General features: G+C 50.8%; 1 protein-coding gene across 3 annotated transcripts in view; it reads left to right on the top strand.

Moving 5' to 3' along the window:
• SH3PXD2B (SH3 and PX domains 2B) overlaps window positions 1–24,119 on the top strand; it is a 79,014-nt gene extending 54,895 nt beyond the window's left edge. For 2 of the 3 annotated variants that reach the window (XM_074915848.1, XM_074915850.1), the window contains 9 exons: window positions 5,114–5,139; window positions 11,987–12,121; window positions 13,628–13,732; window positions 14,430–14,513; window positions 15,810–15,927; window positions 17,215–17,441; window positions 18,037–18,086; window positions 18,552–18,677; window positions 19,595–24,119. In XM_074915848.1, the coding sequence (XP_074771949.1) occupies window positions 5,114–5,139; window positions 11,987–12,121; window positions 13,628–13,732; window positions 14,430–14,513; window positions 15,810–15,927; window positions 17,215–17,441; window positions 18,037–18,086; window positions 18,552–18,677; window positions 19,595–21,088 (2,365 nt within the window). In that variant the 3' untranslated portion in view covers window positions 21,089–24,119. The remainder of the gene's footprint in view (window positions 1–5,113; window positions 5,140–11,986; window positions 12,122–13,627; window positions 13,733–14,429; window positions 14,514–15,809; window positions 15,928–17,214; window positions 17,442–18,036; window positions 18,087–18,551; window positions 18,678–19,594) is intronic. The other variant, XM_074915849.1, reaches the window with a different exon arrangement.
• The last annotated feature ends 685 nt before the right edge of the window (window positions 24,120–24,804 follow it).

Consider the following 24,804-nt stretch of genomic DNA (forward strand, 5'->3'; position numbering starts at 1 on the left):
TGGAGAATGGCTCCTTTTATCCTTGCTCCACAGACCTGGCCTGCCAGAGCTCTCTGTTCCTCCAGGGCACCAGCAAAATCTCCCTGTCACTTTGGCTGCTGCTTGTGGCTGCAGTATTGCAGCTCCTCTGGGCAAACACACTCATGACAAACTCCACTTGCATCAGGGCTGTTGATGGCAGCCAAAGCCTGGGACAGCTTTTAAAGATTATTTTCTTCCTTCCTTTATGTATGTGTGGGTATCCTCTGAGCTACATCCCCAGCTTTCCTTCCTGCTATTTCTCCCAAAAACAGATGTTGGCTAAAGGGAGAGAATTTTGGGGTGTTTCAAGGGCAGTTCAGCTCTGCTGCTATAGATGTTTTCTTTGCTGGGGTGAAGGACCAAGTGCAGAGGGAGTAACCCTGCTCACACCAGGGGGAGCATCACCAGAGAGAGAAAGAGGACAGGCAGGTCCCTGGTCCCAGGCTGCTGAATCAGAAAAGGGCTGTTACTGTTGGGGGGGCTGCCTGTGCCACTCGGGCTGGAAGGTGCATGACGATGAGCTGGGACTCGACCAGATAAGGAAAGCATATGCTGCTAATGAGGTTATGCCTGCAGCAGCTTCAGCAACCCATCATCATTCTATTAATGCTGAATCCCTGGTGATGTGCAGTTAGGTGGGGGTGACGCTGGCAGTTGCGGTAATGGATTGTTTCCCGCACACAGACTGATGGGGACTCCAGGCAGACACCAGCCCCAATAAATCAGAAAAGGGAGAACTGGGCTAAAATGAGACTTGGGCCTCTGACTGCCAGTTTGTCTCCCACAGGGGCTGACTGAAAGGTCCTGCTTAGGGTCATAGTGCTGGCAGCCATTGGTAAGAGATTTGTGTTTGGTCCAGAGTGCCAGAAGAGGACACTGGACAGAAGCACATTTCCATCATTGCAACAGGGAGCAAATCTGCTCATTCCCTTTGTTTCCATGAACTGGAAGTGCAAACTTGTAGCCAGTGTTTTCCAGAAGCAAGTCTCCTCTCTTCCTGCTTTCCCATAGCTTTTTGTGTTCTTACCTTTCCTTGTAGTTCAGCTGTGTCAGGAGCAAAGTCACATGTCACCCTTGGGGGTGTTTGGGCATGAACTCCTGGGCTAGGTGTCAGGGGATTTAATAGAAAAAGGGGAGGCTCAGGTCCCTGCTCCATAGAGTGGCTGTGATAGAGTGGCTGCCCCATCTAGGAAGCCATTTCAGGAGGTTTTGCTTGTAAACTAGAGATCTCTGAGTTGATGGATCTTGATTTGGATAAGGATGCTTGCTGGCTTGTGGTTTTTGAGCTGTGTCCTGCTATCCAGACAAATTACAGCCTGTATAATGAATTGCTTGTTTTGCAGTTTTCCTGATGCCTATGTGCAGATTCACCAGGAGTTCAGGCTAGATCTCAGCTCCAAAATAGTGGTCTCTTTCACTCTCTGCTGAGAACTGTCTTTCCTAGATGACAGCAGACAGAAATATCAGAAGGGTTGAATCCACTCTGCAAAAATACACTTTATGCCAGTGCAAGCCCCTTGCATGGACAGAGTACTTGATTCTCTGTGCTAACAGGGCAGCTTTCTGAGCCCAAAGGTTCATCTTGGCCGACTCTCCAGTGGTTAAACACAGGGATAGTGCTGGCACTGCAGCGTGGGGGACAGGGGCTCCATTCAGCACTCCGTGGAGCATTTGCTTAACATCAGTTCTTCCAAACAAGAGCTCTGTTATACCCCATTTCTCAGTCTCTCTCTCCTGCATAAACTTTGCTAACATCTCCAAGCTTGCTGAATATTTACAAGATGAACTACCTCCTGATAGCTATTTTGATGACATTACTGTATTACAGAAGGAGTTTTTTTTTACAGAAGCTAGATTTTTTTTTCTGTGGGAGATATTTTCTTGGAACAGTGACCTCAAATCTGTCTCATCTTGTGTGTTGATCGTGGCTCCTGGTGGTGTGCTTTACAGCAGCTGGAGTTGTCTTCCTTGTGTTGGTGCTGCACTGTCCCTCTCCTGCTCTATGAGCTGACTGTGGGGCAGCGGGGGTGGTGCTGAGGTCCCCAAGCCACATGTTGGGTCACCTTTCTCCCGTGAGTTCCCACTGCAACATGGGCTCTTCTGTGTGGCAACCTCAGAGCCACCTCACTGCAGCACACAGCAGTCTGCCTAGCCTAGCAGCCACCAAACATGAGTGCCTTAGGAAAGAGTTTAAACTCAAGCAAGCTTATAAATCTCTTCTTTAGACATTGTTCTAGCCTTTAGAATTTTACTGGTTTTATAATTAAAGGCTTTTAATGAACATTTCTTGCCTGAAAAATGACCTTCTAAGTCCATGAAGACTTTCAGTGTCCACAGCATCCTACATATTGTTGAAGAACAGCCTGTGTTTGTTCTTAATCTATCCTCCAAGCTGTTATCTTTGCCTCATGCCTTCACCGCAATCTTATGCTCCCCATCTCACTCCTTCCCATCACTGGATCCAGAGGGATGCTGCCTCATACATTAGAGAAGATGCTTGAGTAACCTGATTCTCTTTTCCTAAAAAAAAGTGGCATGGGGATAATTAAATGGTTTTAAGAGTTCTCCATATGTAAAAGTTTCCTTTCAGGATTGCGCTGGGGGATGATTAGGTTCTTGAAGGACACTTTGCTGAGTCCACCACACTCTGTCTTGTGGGCTCAGTGCTTTACGTGAGACTCTGGTCACACAGGAACACTTGCCATCAGTGTTCCCAACAAGGAGCTGGGAAAGTCCTGGGGTACAGGTGGAGAACTGGTCCTGGGTTTTACCACCTGGGAAACTTTGTGGGGCTGGTTGGTGGCACAAAGTCACAGCTGTGTATTCATGCTCTGTAATTGTGCTGTGAGTGCCTGGCTCATCTGCACAGCCTGGCTGTTGTGGGCATGAGTGGCCTTTCCTTCTCTTCTTCTGAAGCCACTGGTTTCCAGGAAGCCGTGCTTGCAAGCTCTGCTGCGTGCCTTTCTCTGGCCACAGGGAATGGAAGAGGAGGAGGAGATGCTGCCGGGAGTTTATTGCTGTTTCCTGTCTTGTCTGAGTGCTTGTCCCCTCTGAGGTGGTGGGCTGGGACTGCTAGTCTTCAGACCTGCAGTTCTTTGTATCCGTGCCAGGAACAACCCAGCAGTAAAGTGAAATTGCAGCTCCTTCCTTGCCCCCTCACTCAGACAGAGCAGCCGGTGAAAGGAAACAGGGGGATGAGTTACAGTAATAGGTTTAGCAGATGGCAAGTGGAAAAAACCCAGTTATTTCCATCAGCACCCTCCTGTCAGCATGAGGGTGCCATGCCCACCTGCTGATCTCCAGCATCCTCATCTGGCCTTGCTTCACTTCCCTTCCCTGTCATACCACTGGACTGGGGCAAATTCAATGGGGCTTGCTAATAAACTCTGATTTAGCTCTGCAATGTAATCTCTGTTTACAGATGTCTTTGGGATGCTCTGTCCAGTAGATTCCTCCATTGGTCTCTGCACCTGGGACATGATATTCAGGTCTTTGCACAGTCTGTGGTCTCTGAGCTTAAGAGTCTCCAGTTTCTACATAACAATATATCCCATTTGTTTCTAGTTCATCTTTGTTGCATTTCATTTAATTTTATTGATAGCTCTATGGGTGAGTAGCAGAGGTTTAAGGTGCAAAGGGAAGGAGGGACTGGGAGGGTAAGGCATTGCAAGCAGAACACATTGCCAGGATGGGTGGGCAGTCTTTGAAGTCAGCCGAGTCCCCACATCACCCCATCGTTCTAGGGGAATAAAATGTCTGCAGTAATTATGGTCTGAAAATGCAGATTTGAAAGAGAACAAAGCATGGCCCAGCTCTGGCTGGCTTTCCTCCTGAGCATGAAGGGATTTGGCCTGAAAACAAAGGAGAGGGAGGGTCCCCTTATCACCAGGTGGATGTTTGCCTCCTTGGAAGCTCCAGTGCTTGCTCTGTGCTTCTTACTCTTCCTGGAAGTAACAAGGATCGATGCATGTCTCCTGGTACAAGAATATTTCATCTTGGCCAGATGGTCTTGATCTGTCATGGTGTGAGTCTGAGGAGTGGGGAAAGCAGTCTCCTCCCTAAGTGAAGAGGGAGCAGGTTACCATCGCCCCCACATTACAAGGCCACAGTGATGAATTATGTGAAAGTGTTGACAGGCCTTTCATAGCATCACAGACCATTGTGGTTGGGCTGGGGACAGGGCTGGTGCATTTGTTTGGGTTTCAGGCTGACTGGGTGTCTTGGTTTGTTAACCATGATTTTTTGAGGCTTGTCTAGGCCCATATTTTCCTTGATTTGGTGTTTGTTTTTTAATCATGGAATACCCCAGATGTCATTGTGCCTGAAGAGTTTTGTTTGTGACCTGGGTTTGAGGCTGTTCAGCAACCATGTTTCTTGGTAACACTCAAAGAAGAGAAGGGATCCAGGACCTGTGGTTTCTAACCCATCCCATCAGTGGTGTGGCCAGCACTGGCCATAGCGAGAAGACTTGGGCTGAAGCTACATCATTGCCTCCTCATAACCACCAATAGCTCCTGCTTGCTGTGTCTTAGAGGCACTTCTGCTGCACAGCCCTGGTGTTTATCCTTTCTACAACGTTTTAATGATTTTTCCTGTTTTGGGGTGTAAATGTTTGCCCCTTCCCCAACTGCTCTCTATCCTTGTCCCCAAAACCGGCATGGGACATGGAGGAACTTCAGTATCTTCCTCTGTCTTCAAACTGGTGTCCACTTCTATGGGAGCTGTGCTCTGTGCTGGGAGCAGTTTTGGGGGTTTGGGCTTCCCCAGCTTCTGGCTCTGCTGCCAGATCATCTCAATCAACCCACCTTTGCCAAGTGACATGGTGGGAGTTGTGGCTGTCAGATCAAGCCACCCAGGAGGCCAGGCCAGCAACCGAGCCTCACCCTGCGAAAGACAAAAGCATTACATTACTAAAGGAATGGAGGGGAGAGATGGGCTGTTTGCAAGGTGGGTGATGCTCCATGTCACCTGTGAGGGAGGTCATCAGCCCCACCAGGGCCAGTACTGCTGTGCCTTCCTGGGTGGGTTTGCCACTTGGCCAACAATCCAACTGCCCCATCCCTCTGCTGACGCTCTTCCTTCTCTTTTTCAGGGAGCCCATTGGAAAGAAGAGGTCTGGTAAGGACTCCTTTCCTCTCCGCTGGTTCCACCAGCTCCTCCTTTTACCCACAGCCATGGTGTCCTGGAATGGGGCGAGGGCCTAGCCCCATGGTGACCCAGGCCCCTGCTGTGCTCCCCCATGGGGTTTCCTGACACAGTGTGCCCCCTCCATTCACCCAGGATTTCACTGCAGCCTCCAAGTCGTGTTCCCACATCCCCTGCTCCTCCTGTGGCTCTCCTGAAGGTGGGACAGACGCCTGCAGCTCTCCATGCTGTGCTGGCCTCCCTGTTCACACATTAATCGAGTTGTTGTCACCATTGCTGCCACCCCTGAGTTTATTTCCCTCCCCACCTCATGCCTTGTCTCCCATCATTTTGTTCCTCCATCAGGATTTATCCAGAGAACGGCCTCTTTCCTCCAGAGAGGTAGTAACAGCCGCTCGCTACCTGGCCCTTGCTCTTGCTTTGCCTTTCGCCGGGGCACACTTGCTCGGGCTGGGTGGCCAAGACCCTTGCAAGAAGCTGTCACATTCCCTGTAGCTTTCTGTAGCAGCTGGTGGACACAGGGCAGTAGTGGAGAGAAGGTACGGTGGGCTGGGACTGGTTCTTGGCTGTTGATGCAGCTCCACGTGCAGGGGCTGTGTTACAGGTCTTGAGTGAAGGGCAGGGCTTGGTCTGCAGCCAGGAGGATGGGGATGCAAAATTTCCCAAATCCAGAGGAGCGTCTGAGCTGCATGGTGGTCAGCATGAGGTTGAAAGTCTCCTGATGCGTTAGTAAGTTCTGCTTAATGATTGCACCAGCTGGGACCATTTGGGTGGATAGCTGGGTCTGGAATGCTCTACCCCTGCTCCTCAAGAGAGGGGAACACATCTGAAAGAACCCTTAGTTGGTGTGCTTTAGTGGTTATCTGAGCTTCCCAGAAAGGAGAAAGAGAGAGGAGGGGAAGAGCCTTCAATCCATGGATTAGGGAGGGCATCTTTCATCTACTGGAGCCACAGGAGGTATAAAAATAGCACAAGGGTCTTTGGGAAGGAAGGTTGGAATTTTGGCTTGATGGAGACTCTGCTGAAATAGGTTGTGGAAAGGTTTTTGGCCAGAGGGTTGGCACTGCCGTAAGCTGTGTAAGCAAATTCACTTAGAGTTGTGGGTAGTAGAACCCCACGTAGATGAGTGGGTTCCTCTTGGAGGAGAGAGAAAGGTAGAGGGGAGACTCAAAGATTTGATTCCACTTTCTTTTCCACTGGAGCTGCAGGTCATCCCTCCCTCAGGAACTGATGGTGTCCCAGTGTCTTGACTGAGACTGGTTGTAGAATGTGTATGAAAAGCTCAGATGTTGTCTGCTTGAACAGGGGTTCCTAGTTTTGGTCCGTTCTCATGGGCAGGTCATGAGGGTGCTCTCCTGATTCAACTAGCAGGGGTTTACCAGTATGGTTAAAACCTTTGGACAACCTTTTCTTCTCAAACTCTGACTGCTGCAAGGTGTGTCTGTCAAGGCTGGAACTTGGGATGGTCATTCTATAGCTCTCATGAGCCAGTTAAAAGCACAGACTTCAGGTTTTTTTACTAGCTTTCTTGTACTTGAAGAGGTGGTCTTCAACCACCTGGAGGCAGAGAGGTGTCTGGCTATGGTTGGGGACAAAACCAGGCTGCAATTTTTTTCCTTCTCTTTTGATAAAACAGAGGTAAAATAAAAATACTGTCATCTCCATCTTGGAAACTTCTGTTCTGGCTCAGCAGGAACATTTGTTGAGTAAGGGAAGAGTGTTATATTTCTCTATGAGCTCAGTGTGTGTTTAGATCACTGTGAATCCTGTCCACTTACATTAGGCAAGAGAAAAGAAGGCCTCTCTAGGGTTGAGAAGATGAGAAGAAAAATTTCTGATGCATTATTTAGTTCTTTGAGGTCAAAATTCAATTTAAGGATGTTGGCTGTTAGAGAAGTAGGAACTTCTCTCCTGCTTGTGAACACAGCTTCGTCCTGCCTTCCCACTGCAGGTTTATGGGCAGCTTCACTCTACCATCCTCTTGGCGTGATGAGTTTGTGACACAGGGATGCTGCTGAGGTCAAAGAGAAAATGCTCTTTGGGATGCTCTTTGCTTGGCACCATTGAGAGGGAGGGAACAGGGAGAGTTTGGGTAACGTCCAAGCCAGAGCCTGCTCTGGCAGGGCAGGATGTGATGTTTTGCCCATGCACCTGACATACATGCAGTAGCCATCAGGGAAAGGTGTTTGCATGCAGTAATGTTACAAAGGCCTTGTGCCAGACATGTTCAGAGACTCCTCTTACTGTCTTGCGTTTTCTGGCAGCAGAAACAGAGTTTGGCTGTAGTGCTGTCACCCTGACTCATCTTACACCGAATCCTCTTACACCTTGAGGAATTCCCTGATGCTTCATTGGTTCCTCAAGCCAGGCTTGCTTTGACGTGGCAAATATGCAGCAAGGCACAAAAAAGGTTCATTCAATACAGGATCTCCCTGAGGATGGGGCATCCAATAGCCGCTAATAAACAAAAATCACAAGAATTTTCCAATAAGTAATTTCTCCCACCATTGCTGAAGAGGAGATGAACTGCTCCTCCGGAGAGCATTGGAAAGAGCTCCCAAGCTCTTGGCAACAGTAAGCCCTGTTTTGAAATGGGATTTAAACAAACACTGGGATGTGAGGTGGGTTAAAGTGCTGCCTGCCCTCAACCCCCTGTGGTGAGCAAGAGACTCAAGTGACATTGGATGTTGCGAGGAGGGCCTGATGTGAGTGAGCACTGGAAATAAAATCTGCTTCCTCTGCTTAGTTTTTTTACCAGTATTTGTAATCCCACATGTCTGTGAGACTTAGACATGGGCCCAGGCTCCATACAGCCTGCAGCTTTTGTGGGGGTGGATTATTCCCCAGACTCTGGGACTCTGAAGACTGACTTGGCTACTGATTTAGGTGTGTCTAAAAGTAGTCATCGTATCAGTCCCCAAGGCTGTTTTGAGCATTTCTCTTCTTTCCTCCTCTCGCAGTTCAACAGAAAGCACAGATGGAGAGTCATTGGTTTGTTGCAGCACTAACTTAGTGCAGGGGAACCTGAAACTGTGTCCAGAGTTTATATTTGGGTGGAGCTGCCCAAGGAGGCTGGCAGAGAGCTCCAGTATCCCCCTGCCAGTTTTATTTTAGATGTTTTCTTGAGTGGCCATGTCCCTTTTTCTGTGCTATGTAATGTGCCTTCAGTGATGTAGAGACCCCAAACCACAGTATTCAATCTAATGATAGTGAAAATACAGCTCTCATGTCCTACAGCAGCCGTAGGGGGACCTTTCTAAAACTCTGCTGGTGAGTGGTATTTCCATGTGATTATTTTCCAGTTCTGGAAAAAACCCTGGAGAGATGAGAAGGCTTGCAGAGAGTACAGCACAGCATCTAGTTAGTGCCCACTTCACTTGAGAGCAGGAAGAAAGTCACTTTTGCAGTACTGATCTTCACAAACTTAGCAGGTCTGGGAGAAGAGGGGCTGTCCTGAGAGCACTGAATCTGATTAGCACAGGCCAGAGGACTAGGGGGAAGAAACTTTATCCAAAGCATGACATTTTTGGAAGATGTATTAGGCAAGGGCTAGAGTGTACAGCAAGGGCAGGCTTCAAAAACAAATACCTGTGCACCCTTATTTCAGTCCTGAGCTCTTCATTTCACTCTGGAGGCACCAGTGTCCAAGCCCGGTAAGAAAGTCCTCACTTCTGGCACTGATACTGCAAAGCCAGAAATTGGAAAGGCTGAAAATGTCACAAGCAACCCTATATCAATGAGATTTCCCACTGGTTTTGTACGTATCAACACTTCAGGTGAATGGCCAACTTCCTGGTCAAACAAAACTTGCAAAGATTTACAGGCTGACCCATATATATGTTTTAAGAGCAAGGTCACTGCACTGAGCAGACCTGGGCTTGGGAGCTGGGATGTGCACTGCCTGGAGGCAGCTTCTGCCTGGCCCCGCCTCTGGAGCTCACTGCATCTCCCCGGTGGCTCTCCTGCATCCATGGCAAACCCAAGTCTGCAAGTCCAGTCCCAGAACCTCAGTGGGCTCTTGACTCAATGCACATCCCTTCTCTAGGCCATGTTTGTGCCAGTCTCACAAGTGAGGGGTATTCAGGATACACAGTCTGTGCTCCTGCCTGCAAAACTCACTCACCTGTGGGCTCTGGATATACTAATGCTTCCTCCCCTCCCCAGCTGCAGAGCTTTAGTACTGTCTCCCATCTTAGATGGTAAGGCTTACACCATTGCTATTTTTAAGAGACCAAAGTCTGCCCATATATAGGATGTTTTGTTGTTGGGTGTGTATTTTTGTGGTTGAGAATGATTATGCCAGGTGAAGATACTCCTGAAATTAACTCCTACTTCTTCCTCCAAACTCAGTTTACAACTCCTGTTGCTGGTTTAATAGCTACATTGGAGAATCCAGAATTGGCTGCTGAAACTACAAATAGCCTCAGAGCAATTGGTGTAATTATGGTGAGGAAGGTAGAAAGGAGAGTACTTCTCTCTTCCTATAGCTGTTATTCTTCTCTCAGGGGCTGGGTAGATCCTCTGATCATTTTAAGCACAAACCTTTAATTGAGCTAGTAGAACAGATAGTCCTAGCATCCACCATTGACTTTAGAGGGCTATTTTTAATTCTGTCTGGTGCCCCACCTCTGGGTTTCGGTATGGAGAAAGCTTTCATTAGTGGTAACAGATCTTCTGCACTTGGCCAGCTCACCTGGAGCTCTGCAGAGTGTTTATAGCAGAATAACACAGACAATTTGCCTCCTGTTCCTTTAAATAAGACTGTCCTGAAGATACACTCTTCATTTAAATCTTTGTTGTGGTCTTTCTTTCTGAGAACCAGTTTAAGAAGTTGTGACCTTGTGCACAGGACAACTTCACTGTGAGACAGCAGAACATCCTAGGATTGCTGAAGACCTGCTAGATTTTGTCCATCTCCACTCCTAACCTTTCGGGATGAGTATGCCACCCTAGGTTTCCTGTGGCAGAGCCTATGCCCTCCAGTAGTTTTCCCCGTAGGAAAGATCTTTTGCCAGGCTGAGGCCTCTCATGTGATGAGGGAGCTGTTGGGGCCTCTTGCAGTGTAGGTGCACTTGCCCATAGAAACATGTTTCTGATAACCTAGTATGAATTTCTTTGCTGCATTTCACCTGACTCTCCCAAGGAACCACCACTCCCTATATAATTTTGCACCCTTCAGAGACTGGGAGGTAATTGTCCCGTATATCTGCCGTGCCATAGCAGCTAGAGGGCTGGGCCAGATGTGATTTCTGCCCCAACCCAAAACTTGCAGCTCCCTGCTCAAAGTACATGCACAGCCCCTGTAAATCTGACTTAACATCCATGATCAGGTGTGTGATTCTTTTGTATCACTTGTGTTATAATAATAAACACTATCCTATTTCCAAAGCACTTGGCAGATATTAATTCTTACCACACGTGAGGAGAAAATAGTAATCCAACAGCGTCCTCATCTGACAGGTTGTGAAGCTGCAAGGCCAGAGGGTTGGAGGCCAGAGCCAGGGCTTGGGGTGGAGGGGAGTCATGGGCAAGAGTGACACCTTTTTGCTTCTTGGAGGCTTTTGGAGGCAGATGGGGCAAGTGCTGCTGGTGCTCTGGGTAGCCGAACGCCTCGTGACTGGTTTAGTAGGAGTCTGAGCCCGGGTGAATGCCTGGCTCAGTGGGGCTGAATAGGCTGGGCCTGAGCACATGCAGTGTCTGCTTCACATGAGCCTGCAAAGCCCTGGCTCGCATCGTGGTCTCCCTGCACACAGCAAGCCTCTGTGCACGTTTGAGAAAAGGGTAGATAGGGACAACTCTGGGGCCATGTTTCTAAAGCAGTGACAGACACGAGTGGAGAGCTCTGTTGCAGTGCTCCCATAGCAGGGAACACCAAGCGGAGAGGGCGCATCTATAGCCAGAGCACTCTCCTAAATGAAAATGTGCTTGCAAAAAAACAAATCAGCCTTGCCCTGCTGTGCCTCGCTGCTGGTGCCCTGGCAGAAGGGGCTGGCAGTGCTCCTGGGTGTCCCCTGGCCTTAGCCCACAGCGCCACTGGCAGCCCGCCTGAACTCTGTGCAGCCAGTGGCCCAGTGGCCAGAGTGGCCCAGTGGCTAGCGAGCCCCGCTGCACCCGCCTCTCCTCTGGGTGTCAGGCCTCTGTCTGGACAAAGGAAAGCTTTGCTCCTGGTATATCCCGCCCACTTGCTCCTCCTTGGGGTATTTTTGTCTTTTCTGACATGAAATTGGAATTTCCAGCAGGAGGAGCTGAGCAGAGTTAGTGGAGCATATAGTAGAGAGAGCAAACCATGCTGGCAGGTTGTGAGAAGGTGACTGAAATGCGTAAGGGCAATGGTGATGGGAGATGCTGCTCTGTCCTACAGACACCCCTCTGCCCGGGTGTCCAGGCTCTGTAGCCAGAAACAGCAAAACTCACTGCAGGTTGTGTGCATTGAGTTGGGGTCTGAGCTGGTCTCTGTGTTGGGGCAGCTGGTGCCAGGGCACAAGAGGCTGCCCTGAGCCCCCTCGGTCTCTGACAGCGGGGACCAGGCTGCTCTGTGCATCTCTGGCAGTGGTGGGGTTGCTTGGATGGCTGTCTGTGAGCAGGAAGGTGGGTAGCAAGTGAAAGGTTTCACCTGGCTGTACCCATCTCACCTGGCTGCTGGTTTGGTCTCTCTCCTCCTCACTCTGCCCAAGTCTCTGGCTCATGTCTCTCACGCTGGGGTCCCTGGGGTGTCCTGGAGCTGCTCGCAGGCCAGCAAGTGCTTGGGAGCGGTGGCCCACGCTCTTGGGAGCTGGTGCTGACCTTGGCACACGGGTCGGTTCTTGTCCCCCCTGTGCAGGAGCTGACTCTGCATCGGTTGACCCTTTGGTGCTGGAGCAGTATATCGTGGTGGCGGACTACCAGAAGCAGGAGAGCTCCGAGATCAGCTTGTGCGTGGGCCAGTTGGTGGATATCATTGAGAAGAACGAATCAGGTACAGAGAGTTTGGCTTGGCAGAGGACTTCCAGTCTACTCTGCATCACAGAGCAGAGGCAGGAATAGCAATCCTGTATTGTCAGTGTTATCCTAATAGGACCTTAAGCAAAACAGCCTCCAGGCACCTCACAGGGATGTCCTTGGATGGTCAGCTGAGGTGGGACTTGAAGGAAGCAGCTTCAGTCTGCAGGCTGTCTGTATGAGCGTGGACAAGACTTCAGGGCTGTCTCTAAAGGAAAGGTCTGATTACCCGTGTGCTGAGCGCCAGGCGCCGTCCATCTTTTACAGTCTCTACTTAACGCTTTTCCATGCTGAAAAACTTGGCTAATGGGTCCTGAGGACAAAAGCCATTCCCGCAGTTGGCAGGCTTGTTTTATTGACAGAGAGGGACACTCTCATGGTGCCCATGAAAGCCCCCATTGTGCATTTGCAATTCCTGCCTCTGAACACAATGAAGCACCCGGTCTGGACCAGGGCAGGCAGCCAAACTGTTCACTTGCTTCAAAACTTAAACTAGCTCTTAAGCTCTGCAAAGGGATCAAGTCATGTTGTGAGCCCAACTTCTGGAGTTTACTGAAAAGGGGAATTTATTCCCTGAAGATAACAGAAGTTGCTTATGGAGGTTTAAAGAGAAGTTGTGAAAATAGATTTTAAAATTCTGGAAAGCCAGTCCCCAGAGAACTAGTTGCACCAGCAGATATGTTTGGGAATGAGGAAAATAAAAGCAACTCTGAGCAAGTGAAACCTATTAGCACAGCCAATTCAAATGCTATGGCAAATTATTTATCAAATGTCAGCCCTGGTTTTCCCTTCCATGCAGGTAGCTGCTGATTCTCTCCCCAACAATCTAGTTGTTTTTCTAAATGACTCACTGGTGAGATTCTGGAGATAATGCTGGGTCTTTATTTTTTCTTCCCCCTAAAGACACAAATAGCTTGGGCTTTTAATAACTGAGGAGCACGCGTTTATTTTGATTGGACATCCAGGGTGGCCCAGGATTGCTTGTGGCCACTGTGGAGCTGTCTAGGTTTCCACTGGGAGAGCTCATGTTTTAATCCTGCATTTGCACTTAGCTTTTAAAATTTGCTGTTTCCACAAATGTAGTGAAGGTGAGAGCACAGCAGGAGTCAGCTATCGATTTGCAGACAGTGTATTCATCTCTGCTAATTAGCCAGGGCTTGCTGACCCACACTGAGGGAAAATGAACCATGAAGGGAAAAAAAATGGAAAGCAAACACGGTGGCTGGAGTCATTCAGTTCTCAGATCCTCTCTTGTTTTTCATGGGGAGGGAACTGTACATTTAGATATCATTCAGCTGCGATTCTCCTGTGCTGCTGTCTATGCTCCCTTTCAGATGGCGCTTGGCTCTGTTGCTTTGGGGTCACCCCAGGTTCCCGTGTAGGCAGCGTGGAGGAGGCAAAGCCCCCAGGCTTGTGATTTGGAGGGAGGGAGTTTTTGACTGGTGGGAGCCCTTGGCTCAACTGCCTGCTGTTTTCTTCTCAGGCTGGTGGTTTGTGAGCACATCAGAACAGCAAGGCTGGGTGCCAGCAACCTGCTTGGAGGCCCAGGATGGTGTCCAGGATGAGTTCTCAATGCAACCCGATGAAGGTAAGAAGCTGCTGGAGACATCTGCCCCAGGTTCTTCCTGCTGAACTGCACTGAGCTGCTCTCAGGACCGCATACTGCTCCCTGACATAGGTGGGACATGAGCCTGAGGAAGGACAAACTCACACATGCTGTTCAGTCATGTCTGCCCATAACAGTCCAGCCTGTCCAGTGCTCTGCTCCGGTGCTGCAGCAGGAATGGGGCAGCTGGATACTGGCAGCTGGATACTGGAGCCTTTCTGCTCCCCCACAGAGGGGCTGACGGTGCCACCTCCAGGGAACACAGTCCTGCCGTCCCAATGCCTCCTTTAGGATCTGCACTGGAGGAGGAGGAGCAAAGCTCAGGTCCTAGGACGATTCATATGTCTGCTAAACCCATGTGCAGAGCACGGAGCTCACATTTATGAGAACAGCAAGGTTGCGACCTTTGCTTAGAGCAAATCTGAAACGCCCCTGGAGATTACATCCTTCCTGTTAAGCACTGTACGCTCAAAGCAGTGCTGTAGCTGGCTCAGCCCCTTGTCTGGGGAGATGGAGGTGGGAGGGGGTCTCAGACCGGGGAGGGCCCCCAGAGGGCTCCAGGTGAGTACAGTCTCTGTGCCACTCTCTGGTGTCAGCCCTATCTCCTCTTGGACCTGAAGTGCCACCTCCTTACGTCCTCTCTTGTCCTTCTCCTGCTTCCCCAACATGCTCTGCCCAGTCCCATGGAGATACTGGTCTCTGCCCAGGCACGTTGGCCGCCGTCGGACTCTTGGGGACTTGTACACCAGTGGATGGGGTCAAGGTGGACTTCACAGAGATTTGTTCAGCTACCCGTGTTTTGTGCTTGGAGCCTTGTTGTCTGCATGCTTACTTTGCATGTGATGAACCCTGCTTGTGTCAGTCCTCAATGCGTGCCATACCTGCTCCTCAGCCTTCTATTAGGCCCACTCACGTCCACCTCTCTCTTCTCTATCAGCTGTTCCTTCTCACTTTTTGAGTCTTGTTTTGGGTACAGAAGCTGGACTTTCTGTTTTCCTCCAACACATGTATGCAGACTTCTTGCAACTGCTGCCTTAGTTCCTGTAAGAGTAACTCCTCTGAGCCATGACCCTGGGGCTGGTGGCTCAGATGGGGTCAGGAGAAGACACAGCTTGGATTTGCTGGATGTGACAGGGCATTTTCTGCTTTGACTCATTTATACAAAGAGAGTGGGAAATCAGGCCCTTCAAGGGCTGTGCTCCTCCAAGAAGACAAATCCAGGAAACCTGCACAGTGGGGATATACAAATGTCCAGAAGTGTGGGTTTTGGAGGCAGACTTTTCCCAAAACGGCCTTCACCCTATTGTGACACTGCTTAAGCATAGGCAATTGGTTTCCTGGGTTTCTTCCAGAGAGGACAGGACAAGGTGAGGAAGAGAGGTGGATGGATGGACCTGTTTGTCTGACATGTCTGCATGGCTGTTGGGATGTTTCCCCTTCCTCTTGAAGGGAAGAGCATCCATGTCCCTGCTTACTGTCATTTGGTTTCATGGACAGGACATCAGACTCTTCTCCAGGCTTACCACATGGCTTTGACCAATGTCTTCGGGTACCCAGCTGTTGAATGGGGAAGTTCATGTAGACCTGCTGTTGTAGAGCAATTTGAGAGCTGTGTGTGAGAGCACATCTGTATGTGTGGGGTTACTCCCTGTTATCCATGGGATTTCTTTCCCTGTATAGAGAAAAGTTCTTCTTTAAAGGCTCTGAGAAAGGAATTTTAACTGAAATGGATGCATGGAAGGGCTTCTGTGAAGAGCAGGTGAAAGGAGAGCTGTCATATAAAAGATAGTCTTTAATCCTAAGGGAGAGGAAGAACTGGTTTAGGCAGCGTCTCCTTGGGCCAGACTAGCTCACCAAAACTTAGATTTCAAAATGCAAATAGGTTTGTTTTGAAATACATTTCACTGGCATTTCTTTTATAAATGGTCATGTATCACTTTGTGTTTTCACCTGTATTACAACAGGAATTATCATTATATAAAGCACTTACCCATTGTTCAACTGAGTCCAGGTTTCTGTAAAACAGTATTTCCGTGAAACTCCACTTTCTATCCAACAGAGGAGAAGTACACCGTTATTTACCCATATACTGCAAGAGACCAGGATGAAATGAACCTGGACAAAGGGGCTGTGGTGGAGGTGATCCAGAAGAACCTGGAGGGCTGGTGGAAAATCAGGTACCATCCCTACCTCTTCCTCTTCCCTGGCACTGCAGCTGGGTCTGTGCAAAGCAGAGACCTGATGTACATGGGATGTACAGTCCAAAGGCAAGTCTAGGATGTCAGGAAGGACAGAGTACCAGAACTCATTTCTCTCCATCCCTTCAAACTAAGGCTAGATGACATTCAGGGCTTCAGCCAAGCATAGGTGTGGTTAAACATTTTTAAAATCACCCGATTTTCTGTGCTGGGAGGTGGACTGCGTCACGGCATCACATGCCCCAGCAGTGCAAAGGGAACCGGTGTGAGAGCATTAGTGTTACATCATACACTGCCGATAGGAAAACCAGTGAGTGTCCTGGAGGCAGGCTGGATCCTCTGGCTGTGTTAGGAGGCTCCTGCAGAGAAGGGCTGTTGTCTGAGCCAGGTCTGCTGTGTGCAGAGTGTGTGGAGGCCAAAGACTCAAGATCATCCTGAACTGATACTTGTTTTCTCCTGGAAGCTCATTTTCTTGTGTCTGTGGTCTAGCAAACAGCCGGTCTTGAGCAGGGTGGGAGCACATGCTGCAATTTTCTTAACCTTACATTGAACCTGTGGTCTTGGCAGCAGCAAAACCCCAGAAAAACACCCATTGACTTTTTAAGTGGAGGAGAGCTGCCACGAGAGCTCTAAAGGCAATTACAAGCTCAGTAGCTGGTGCCATCTGAGTGTAGTGGCTGCAGCCCAGCCAGCGGGGAGAGTCTCTGATGCTGGCGCAGGACCCTCCAGCATGGCAGGGAGACTCCGTGGATGTGGTTTCTCAATTAAATCGTGGGGCTGGTTTCTCTTCTAAACAGTGCACATTTAGAGCAGGGAAGGGATCCAGGCTGCCAGCGTGCAGGCAGGGGTCTTGCGCTTTCTCCAAAGACCAGGTACATGTACATCAGTCCTAGAGAAGCCCTCTGGTTTTCCCCTCTGCTTCCCTTGCCAGTGCGCTTTATTCCTGAACTGATGCCATTGCTGAGGTGAAAAGGAAATCGGGCTTCGCACCATTCCCAGTCCTAGGCCTGCTGGCTGCGGCCAGCTTTCACAGGAGCATCAGTCATGGCTGGAGCTTTCCATGTGCCCACGTGCCACAGAGCATGACAACGGACAGGCTTGCTTTGCCCAGATCATTCAGTACCTTCAGTCAATGCATGTCCTAAGCTCTGGCTCCAGGGATGTCCGATGGCTCAACACCACTCGAGCGCTCCTCCAGGAAGGGCTCACGACCCCGCTGCAGCACAGGGGCTCTGCGCAGTGACACTGCTGTTGTTGCCACTGCAGGTACCAGGGACAAGAAGGCTGGGCCCCTGCCTCCTACCTCAAAAAGGGGAATGGAGAGATGTTCTCACAGAAGCTGGGACCAGGCTCCTCTGCTCATTCGTGTGCCTTGGATCTGGATGGCATTTCCCGACAGCAGCTCATAGCAAGCCGAGAGAAGGATGGGCTCGCTGGCCAAAGGGATGGGAGATTTGACAGCCGTCCCCTTCCCAGTGCTGACATCCGACGCAGTAAGTGGCCAGTCGGGAGGAGGCCGTTGGTGGCTGGGGTGTCAGCGCAGCCTTTCCTGCAGGCTTTTGGGCAATGTAACAAGGTGTGAGGGGGGCAGAACGCTTGCAAGCACTGTGAACTCTGCAGCAAGTTCTGGAGGTGACATTGCACAGGCAGATGGAGCATGAGCATAGCATTGCCCAGGGACCTGCTGAGGATCAGCAAATGTGATGGGAGTAGAAGCCTCTCCCCCCCCAGACTGGAGATGCTCTCCTCTCAGAAGCTGGGGCATTTTAACCCCTCTGCAGACCAGGTCTTTTGGGTCAGGCCTGCAATGAGAAAGCTGTTTCATATGGTGACCTCAGCTGCATTTCAAAGCGACACCTGATGGTGCAAAGCTGGTTCCTGTTCCAGGAACCATTTGAGGGATGCCCTCAAAACCTGTGTGACCCCTGCCACTCAGGGTACTGGGCAGACAGGTTCCTCTTTCAGCTTCCTTGCCCATGGGGCAAGTTTGGTCCTTGCCTTTCTGTTTTCTCTTTCACTTGCCTTCTGTGAACACACATGTGACCAAAAGCCAGAAACTCAACAGCATCTGAAATTCTTCCTCCCCAGAGTCACCAAAGATGAGGCAGAGACCCCCTCCTCGGCGAGATCTCACCATAGTAAGTGCCAGCTGATGGAGGAGAGCAGCAATGGCAAAGGGAGTGGGAGAGGAGCACTGAAAGCAGCTCTGGTCACTGGTTATTCCTTGCCTGGGATCTTGCCGCTGTACCATGGGCTCTGCTCTTGGTCAAGACTGGAGTACACATGCCACCTCCCTGCTGTCTTACAACTCTTCTCTTTGCATGTTGTCTTTAAATGAACTTTTGGCCAGTCTGTCCCACAAGGCTGGGTTACCACTGGGAGGCTGCAGACTGGTTCCCTCCCTCTGGAGAGGGTGAATGCTGCCAGCAATTTTCTGCTCAATCTGGAAATGGTTTGCACTGGTGAGGGTGCTGCATGGGCACAGCTGATCTCCATGGCCTGAACATGCTGGCTTGTATCTCTGCAGGCTGGTCGTCTGTGTGGATGTTGTGTCACACCTTCTGTAGAAACACACTGATGAGTTTTCTTTTTTCTTGTCATAGCCACGTGGTTTGAACCTGCCTAAACCTCCTGTCCCTCCACAAGTGGAAGAGGAATATTACACCATCGCTGACTTCCAGACAACAATCCCTGATGGCATCAGTTTCCAGGCAGGAATGAAAGTAGAGGTGAGACTGTCATCTTCCCTTCTCACATCTTCACCTCAGGGTAATTCTCCTGACTCCTATTGCCCTGGGACCAGTTGCAGGCAGGAGCTTACTTTCTAGGCAGGGAAGATTTGCTCACCACAGTGTTCTGGGTGGAAACGGGGCATGGTGGTGCATGTGCTTGCTTCTGTGGACTGTTAACATTGTAGAGCTCTCCCTAGACGGAGAGAAATCCCTATGAACTCATGAGACTTTGGAGTCCCTGGTGCTCTTGGTGGCCTCCTGTCCCCCTAGTCTGTGGGTGCTGTGTTGTCTGAGCTAGTGGAAATTAAAACCATGTGACAAATTGGGGTAGAGATGGGTTTTTTTTCTTATTTAGGCAGGATATAAAGTTAAAAGCCCTTCCAGAACTGCTTTTCTAGCACACCCACTTTTGCTGGCAGAATCCCTCTTGCAGATGTGATTTTACTTTTCAAAATGTAAGCTACGCCTCTCTAAGAGGATTTTTCCTTTACGGCTTCCCCAGTCAACTCCTCGCAGGTCCCAGCTCTGCCTCTGGAGCACACAGAGGCCTGGCGGTTGCCGCTCCATGCAGCATCGTTGCCAGTTGATCGCTCCAACAGTGCCGCACAGTGGCCACTGCCCGGCATCCTGCTCCTGTCTCATGGCCGGATGGTGACAGTTCAGCCACAGCTCCTTGACATGGCCATGTCGTTACTCAGTCCCATGCACGCAGGTCCCCTTCCCTGCCGGAGATTGTTAACAGGTTCCCCTCCTGTTAGGCTACCAGTCCTGTGATTACACGGCTTTTGGTTACCAGGACGGGGAGGCACTGAGGCCATCCACCACCCTGCCATCATTCCAGAGACACCCAGCATCCCCTCCTGTGCAGAGGGGGGTCCTGCATAGACGTCTGAGGTTTCTTTTCCCCTCTTCAGGTTATTGAGAAGAACATGAGCGGCTGGTGGTACATTCAGATTGAGGAGAAGGAAGGCTGGGCCCCCGCCACGTTCATCGATAAGTACAAGAAAACCAGCAATGCGTCCAGGCCGAATTTCCTGGCTCCGTTACCCAGTGAGATGGCCCAGCTCCGGCTCGGTGATGCTGCTGCCGACGGCAGCTCCAGTGAGGAAGCAACGGGACCGTGCCGTCCTCTGCCGGAGGCTCCTCCTAACGGTACGGACTGTGGTGGGAAATGGGCCAAAGACTGGAAGGGGAAGGAGGCTTCTGAGAGTGGGGACCTATCTTTTGCTGGTGGCTATGAGGAGATCTCGGACCATGACACAGAGGAGAAGCCCAGTCTACCACCCAGGAAGGAGTCCATCATTAAATCAGAAGGCGAGTTACTGGAGAGGCAGAGGCCTCCCCCGAAGCCCCCAGGCATGATTTTGCCCATGATCCCACCCAAACAATCGGCAACCCCAAAGGACAGCAAGAAGCCTGAGCTGAAACCGGAGAAGGGCAAACTCTTCCAGCTGAAAAATGAAATGGGACTGGAATGTGGGCACAAGGTGTCAGCCAAGGAAGTGAAGAAACCAAATCTCCGGCCCATTGTCAAGCCAACCAAACCAAAACCTGAGCCCGAGGACAAGCCTGAGCCCATTGCCCAGAATCCATTCTTGAAGTCAAGACCTCAGATCAGGCCAAAACCCGCCGCAGCCCCCAGGGTTGACCCACCTCCAACTGATGATAAACTGGACATTTGCAGCTTGCGGAGCAAGCTTAGACCTGCAAAGTGCCCAGATAAACCCTCTGAGCAGGACACCACTGCTGGCGAAAGCTCCTTCAGTAATGCCATGGTCTCTTCGGAGGCTTCTGGAAGGTTTCAGGAGCGACCAAGCATGGAGAGCAAACCCCTACCCAAGCTGGACAGCCACACCGTGAAAGAGGCACCACCCAAATCTCCCCTGGGCCCAGCAAACACCCCAGGTGCCAGGGAGCCCCCGCCACAGCGCCCTGTTGTGCCACCCCGCAGACCACCCCCACCAAAGAAAACCGGGGGTCCTGCCTCCAGCCCTGCAGTAGAACTCAGGGTCCCAGCACGGGAAGCACCTGAAATCAGGTCATCCCCAGTGCCAGGGAGGCCCATGCTGGTTCCTCCGAAAGCCAAGCCGTTCCTCTCTGCCTCTGTCCAAGAGGAAACCAAAGTGAAAAGCAATGTAAGCCCAAAGGTTATATCCAAGCCAGTGGAGAGAGGGGAAGCCAAGGAGAGGACCTCAGCCCCCGTCTCCAGTCCGGACATCTCCAGGGAAGCTCTTTATGTAGCAGTGGCAGATTTTGAAGGCGATGAGGAGACCAACAGCTTTAAAGAAGGGACTTTGTTTGAAGTTCGTGAGAAGAACAGCAGCGGATGGTGGTTTTGCAAGGTCCTGACTGGGGGTCCGTGCTGGGAGGGCTGGATCCCTTCCAATTACCTACGGAAGAAGCCATAGCCACTTCTCTGCTTGTACGGCTGGAGGTTCCCTGGTCTCTCACCTGAGTATTTAATTAGAAGATTAATTTATAGTTTTCTGTGAGGCTGGCTTTAAAAAGAAAGATAATAATTGAGATCTCACACATCCCAGCTGGTGCCTGTTGGCAACAGCATGGAGGAAGCAGCTTGGCCTCCCCACCTCCATGTGCTCCCACCCGCCCTCCTCCCTACGTACCCCCCAGTGCTTTGCTCCTCTGGCCACGCTGGCAGCCCAGCCATGCAGCCAGGGCTGTTCTGGCCAAGCTTTGTGGCATACAATGGCTACCATGGTTCTCCATGCTGGGGAGATGGACCTTGATAGACATTTTTGCCACCTGTGTGGGGAATTAAAAAGAAATACAGCAGTAGCCAGGGAGAGAAGTGAAGTGTGGCACAGTACCAGCAAAGGAAGTCTGGCCACACAGAGGATTTGCCTTTCCCTGAGAGCCTCAGGGTCATGGTCAAATGTTGTAGGTCACACTGCTTAGTCCAGCTGTGTAGCAAAATGAGAAACAGGGTCCCTGTAGCTCTGCATGCGCATGCAGGCACAGATGTTACGCTCCACTTAAGGGCTGTGCCTTGCTCCCCACCTATGCATGCCACAGGACTGTCCCATGGTCCTTGCCTGTTGTACAATGGCAAATGTTAACTTCAACATCCTCCTGGTGGAAAAAAAATAATTAGAAAAATAGGCACACACACATATATATATAACAGGTCCTCCCTGTGCTGATCCAGGATGCTATGCAGGCTTCTCCCTCACAGTATTGCAACCAAACAACAAAAAGTGTATTGCTTTGGTAGCTGAAGAGTACTATGCAAGGCACAGATGCCCAAAATGACCCCAAAAGCCCTGGAAAGAGGATGCTTTGCTTTCCTTCACACACAGACTGCCCTGCCTGTTGGACTAATAGGGGACCACCCGTTCCCATGACCCACAGAGCTTCCCCAGGCTGGCGGGCAGCAGCCAGGAGGTGGGTCCCTCAGTAGGTGCTGATATTATCAAGTGCAATCCAGAATGTGGGAGTTCAGCTCCTCATCACAACCAGTTGCGAGGCGTGTCTGGTGCTCAGGGGCTCCCTGCCTTGTTTGTCACCCTGTCTGCCTGTCTTCCAGGTACGTTCATTTCATCCTGTGTGGCAGGCTGCTTGGGGAGCTTCAGGTCAAGCAGAGCCTGGAGTTTTTCCGTACTGACATTCCTGCCTGCCAAGCCTAATCTTGCCTGCAGTGTTGTTTATCCCAGCAGGAGGATGAGCTGTTGTTCCCCAGTGCTGCTTTCTTCCCCTCTGCACTTGACTACTTGCCGATTCAGGACTACATTTCTATCTGGAAGAGCTTTAAACCCAGCACTTCTGTGGGCTTCTCGCTGACCAAGCCCTGTTGCCCTTTCTGGCCTAATTGCATGTGTAAGTGCTGCAGCCACAGCTCCACAGCCACATTGTTTTGCTGCTGAAAACAATGATAGTTTTCCCTCTAATATGAGGCGGGCAGAATTGAAGGAGTGTTCTCCCATTCCCCAGATGCTTGCTTCCTTCTCTGTCCTATATTTTCTACCCTGGAAACGTGGAGTTGAAGATAGCTCTGTCTGCATACAGAACAAAAATGTGGGGCCTCAGGCCAGGGTCATTCTGGGAGGATGATGGGGCAGTTTGTCCCAGCCCTGGTTTGTTCTGATAGAGAAACCCGGACCATTCCAGTCCAGCCTCATATCCAGAAGCCCCAAGGTTCATTTTTATCTGTGGGAATTCATGCACCCTGGTCTCCAGCTGATTCCTCTGCCTCCCACCTACAATTTTCTTTGGTGGCACATCAGCCTCTGATCAGGCTGAGCTGGCAATAAGCAATACATTTGCAACCCAGTTCAATAACAAAGAAGTTCCTTGCATGGCACATTGAGAGGTGTTGATATGCTCCTGGGAGAGTTGCAGGGTGGGTTGGATAAACAATGCTGCCTTGTCTCTGCACATCTCTTGCTCCAGTAAACCCTTCTGCTTTGGAAAGGAATGGGGACAGGATGAGTTAAGCCAGAGCTGCCTGGCAGCCAAATCCAGCCCCCACTGTAACCGAGGAGGGGGCTGGAGCTGTGTCCCCCATCTGCTCTGGCAGATTCATGCAGGGGTGGAAGGGCTGTGTGCCCTTTCACTGTGGCACTGACTCCTTGCTCTCTCTTTGCTGAATGGCCTTTTAATCTCAGAAGTGTCTCTCCTTTCTCTGTCTCAGCGATCTCACTGCCCCCAGCGTTCCTCAGAGGGGACAATGCTATTTCTGTGGCCTCCATGCTAAATGAGGGCTATTTCGGCTTTCCTCCCAGACTGAACCTCAGAACTGGTAGTGCTTCATTTTGCTGACATAAGTACTGTATTTGGCTCATCGAGCACGTGACAGGATCGCGCCCTTGTTCCCAAAGAGCTTCCAAGAAGGCAGGGTGAGTGCCCAAGTGAGGGGGGTCACCCTCAGTAGGGTGCTGACACCTGCAGCCTTACCCCTTCCTACCACTCACTCTTCCGTCTGTGAAGGTGCCACAGGCTGGACAACAGCTCCTGGTGGGAAGATGCTGAGAGCAGGGCTTTGCCATCCCCATCTGACCTGGGTCCTCCTGTCCGGCAGCCGTGTGTGCCCTCTGCCAGGCTGTGCCTCCTCTCTGTACCTCGCACATCAAATGTGGCCAAGCTCCCTGACTACCTCGTGAGGAGGAGGAGGAGGAGGGCGGCCGGGAGGCTCGGTACCCTGAGCTTGGTCACAAGGCTCAATCACCCCATCAGCCAAAGATCAACCTCTCTTCTTGCATCCCCGAGGCCAGGACTTGCGGCAAGGGGGGGGCATCACCATGACTTGGGGCAGAAGAGCCGGGCATTGGGGAGGTCCTGTGGCTCGGCACATCCCTGGCAGGCTGCAGGCCCCTGCTGCACCCTGCTCCTCCTCACAGGCTCTCAAAGCCCGTTTGTTTGTCTGCGTCTCGCTATATTATGTAAGCGCATATAAATCTACATTACTGTGGGCGGGTGGGGGGGGGGGTCAGCGGAAGATAGATGTATCTGTGTAAATGCCGTATCTATACTTTCACCATTAGGGGATTGATTTTTTTTTTTAATTCGGTGGGTTTTATGGGTCTTTTTTGTGGGAGGTTTTTTTGTTTTTCTTTTTTTAAGAAATAAAAAGAAACTGCTTGACTGGTTTCAAGCACCCTTGTGAACCCATGTCTGGCTGGTGTATGTCTGGGGCACTGCACAGCAGCTGGCCTGGCCGGTGTGCTGCTCTCCTGCCCGGTGTGGTGGCAGCTCTGCCCCGGGAGAGGGTTCAGGGTCTGGCACATGCTGCTTGTCGCTGCACCAGTGGTACCAGCAAGGAACCCTGAGCCACTGAGCTGCACTCCTGCATGCTGCAGTGGAGCCATCCCCAGGTAAAGCATTTCTCTGTCCTCAGGGGTGGTGCTGTGTTGCCTGGCTTCACAGGGGCTTGCGGCAAGGGCTTCTGGCTGCGACACCCATTGCAATGGGGCTGGGCTGGGTCACCATGCTCGCACTTACGGTTCCTGGCCATGAGTAGCCCAGCTCCTCCAATGCCGCTGTGCCCCAGTTAACCTCCTGGGTATCCCATGCTGACACACTGCAGGAACAGGGTTCGGGTGTGAGTACACATGTCGTGTCTGTGCTGCACATGGGGGGGATGTTTTCCCTGTGCAGCTGTGGCTGAGGG

The sequence above is a fragment of the Athene noctua genome, chromosome 12, assembly GCF_965140245.1.
Source record: "Athene noctua chromosome 12, bAthNoc1.hap1.1, whole genome shotgun sequence".
Lineage (NCBI taxonomy): Eukaryota > Metazoa > Chordata > Aves > Strigiformes > Strigidae > Athene > Athene noctua.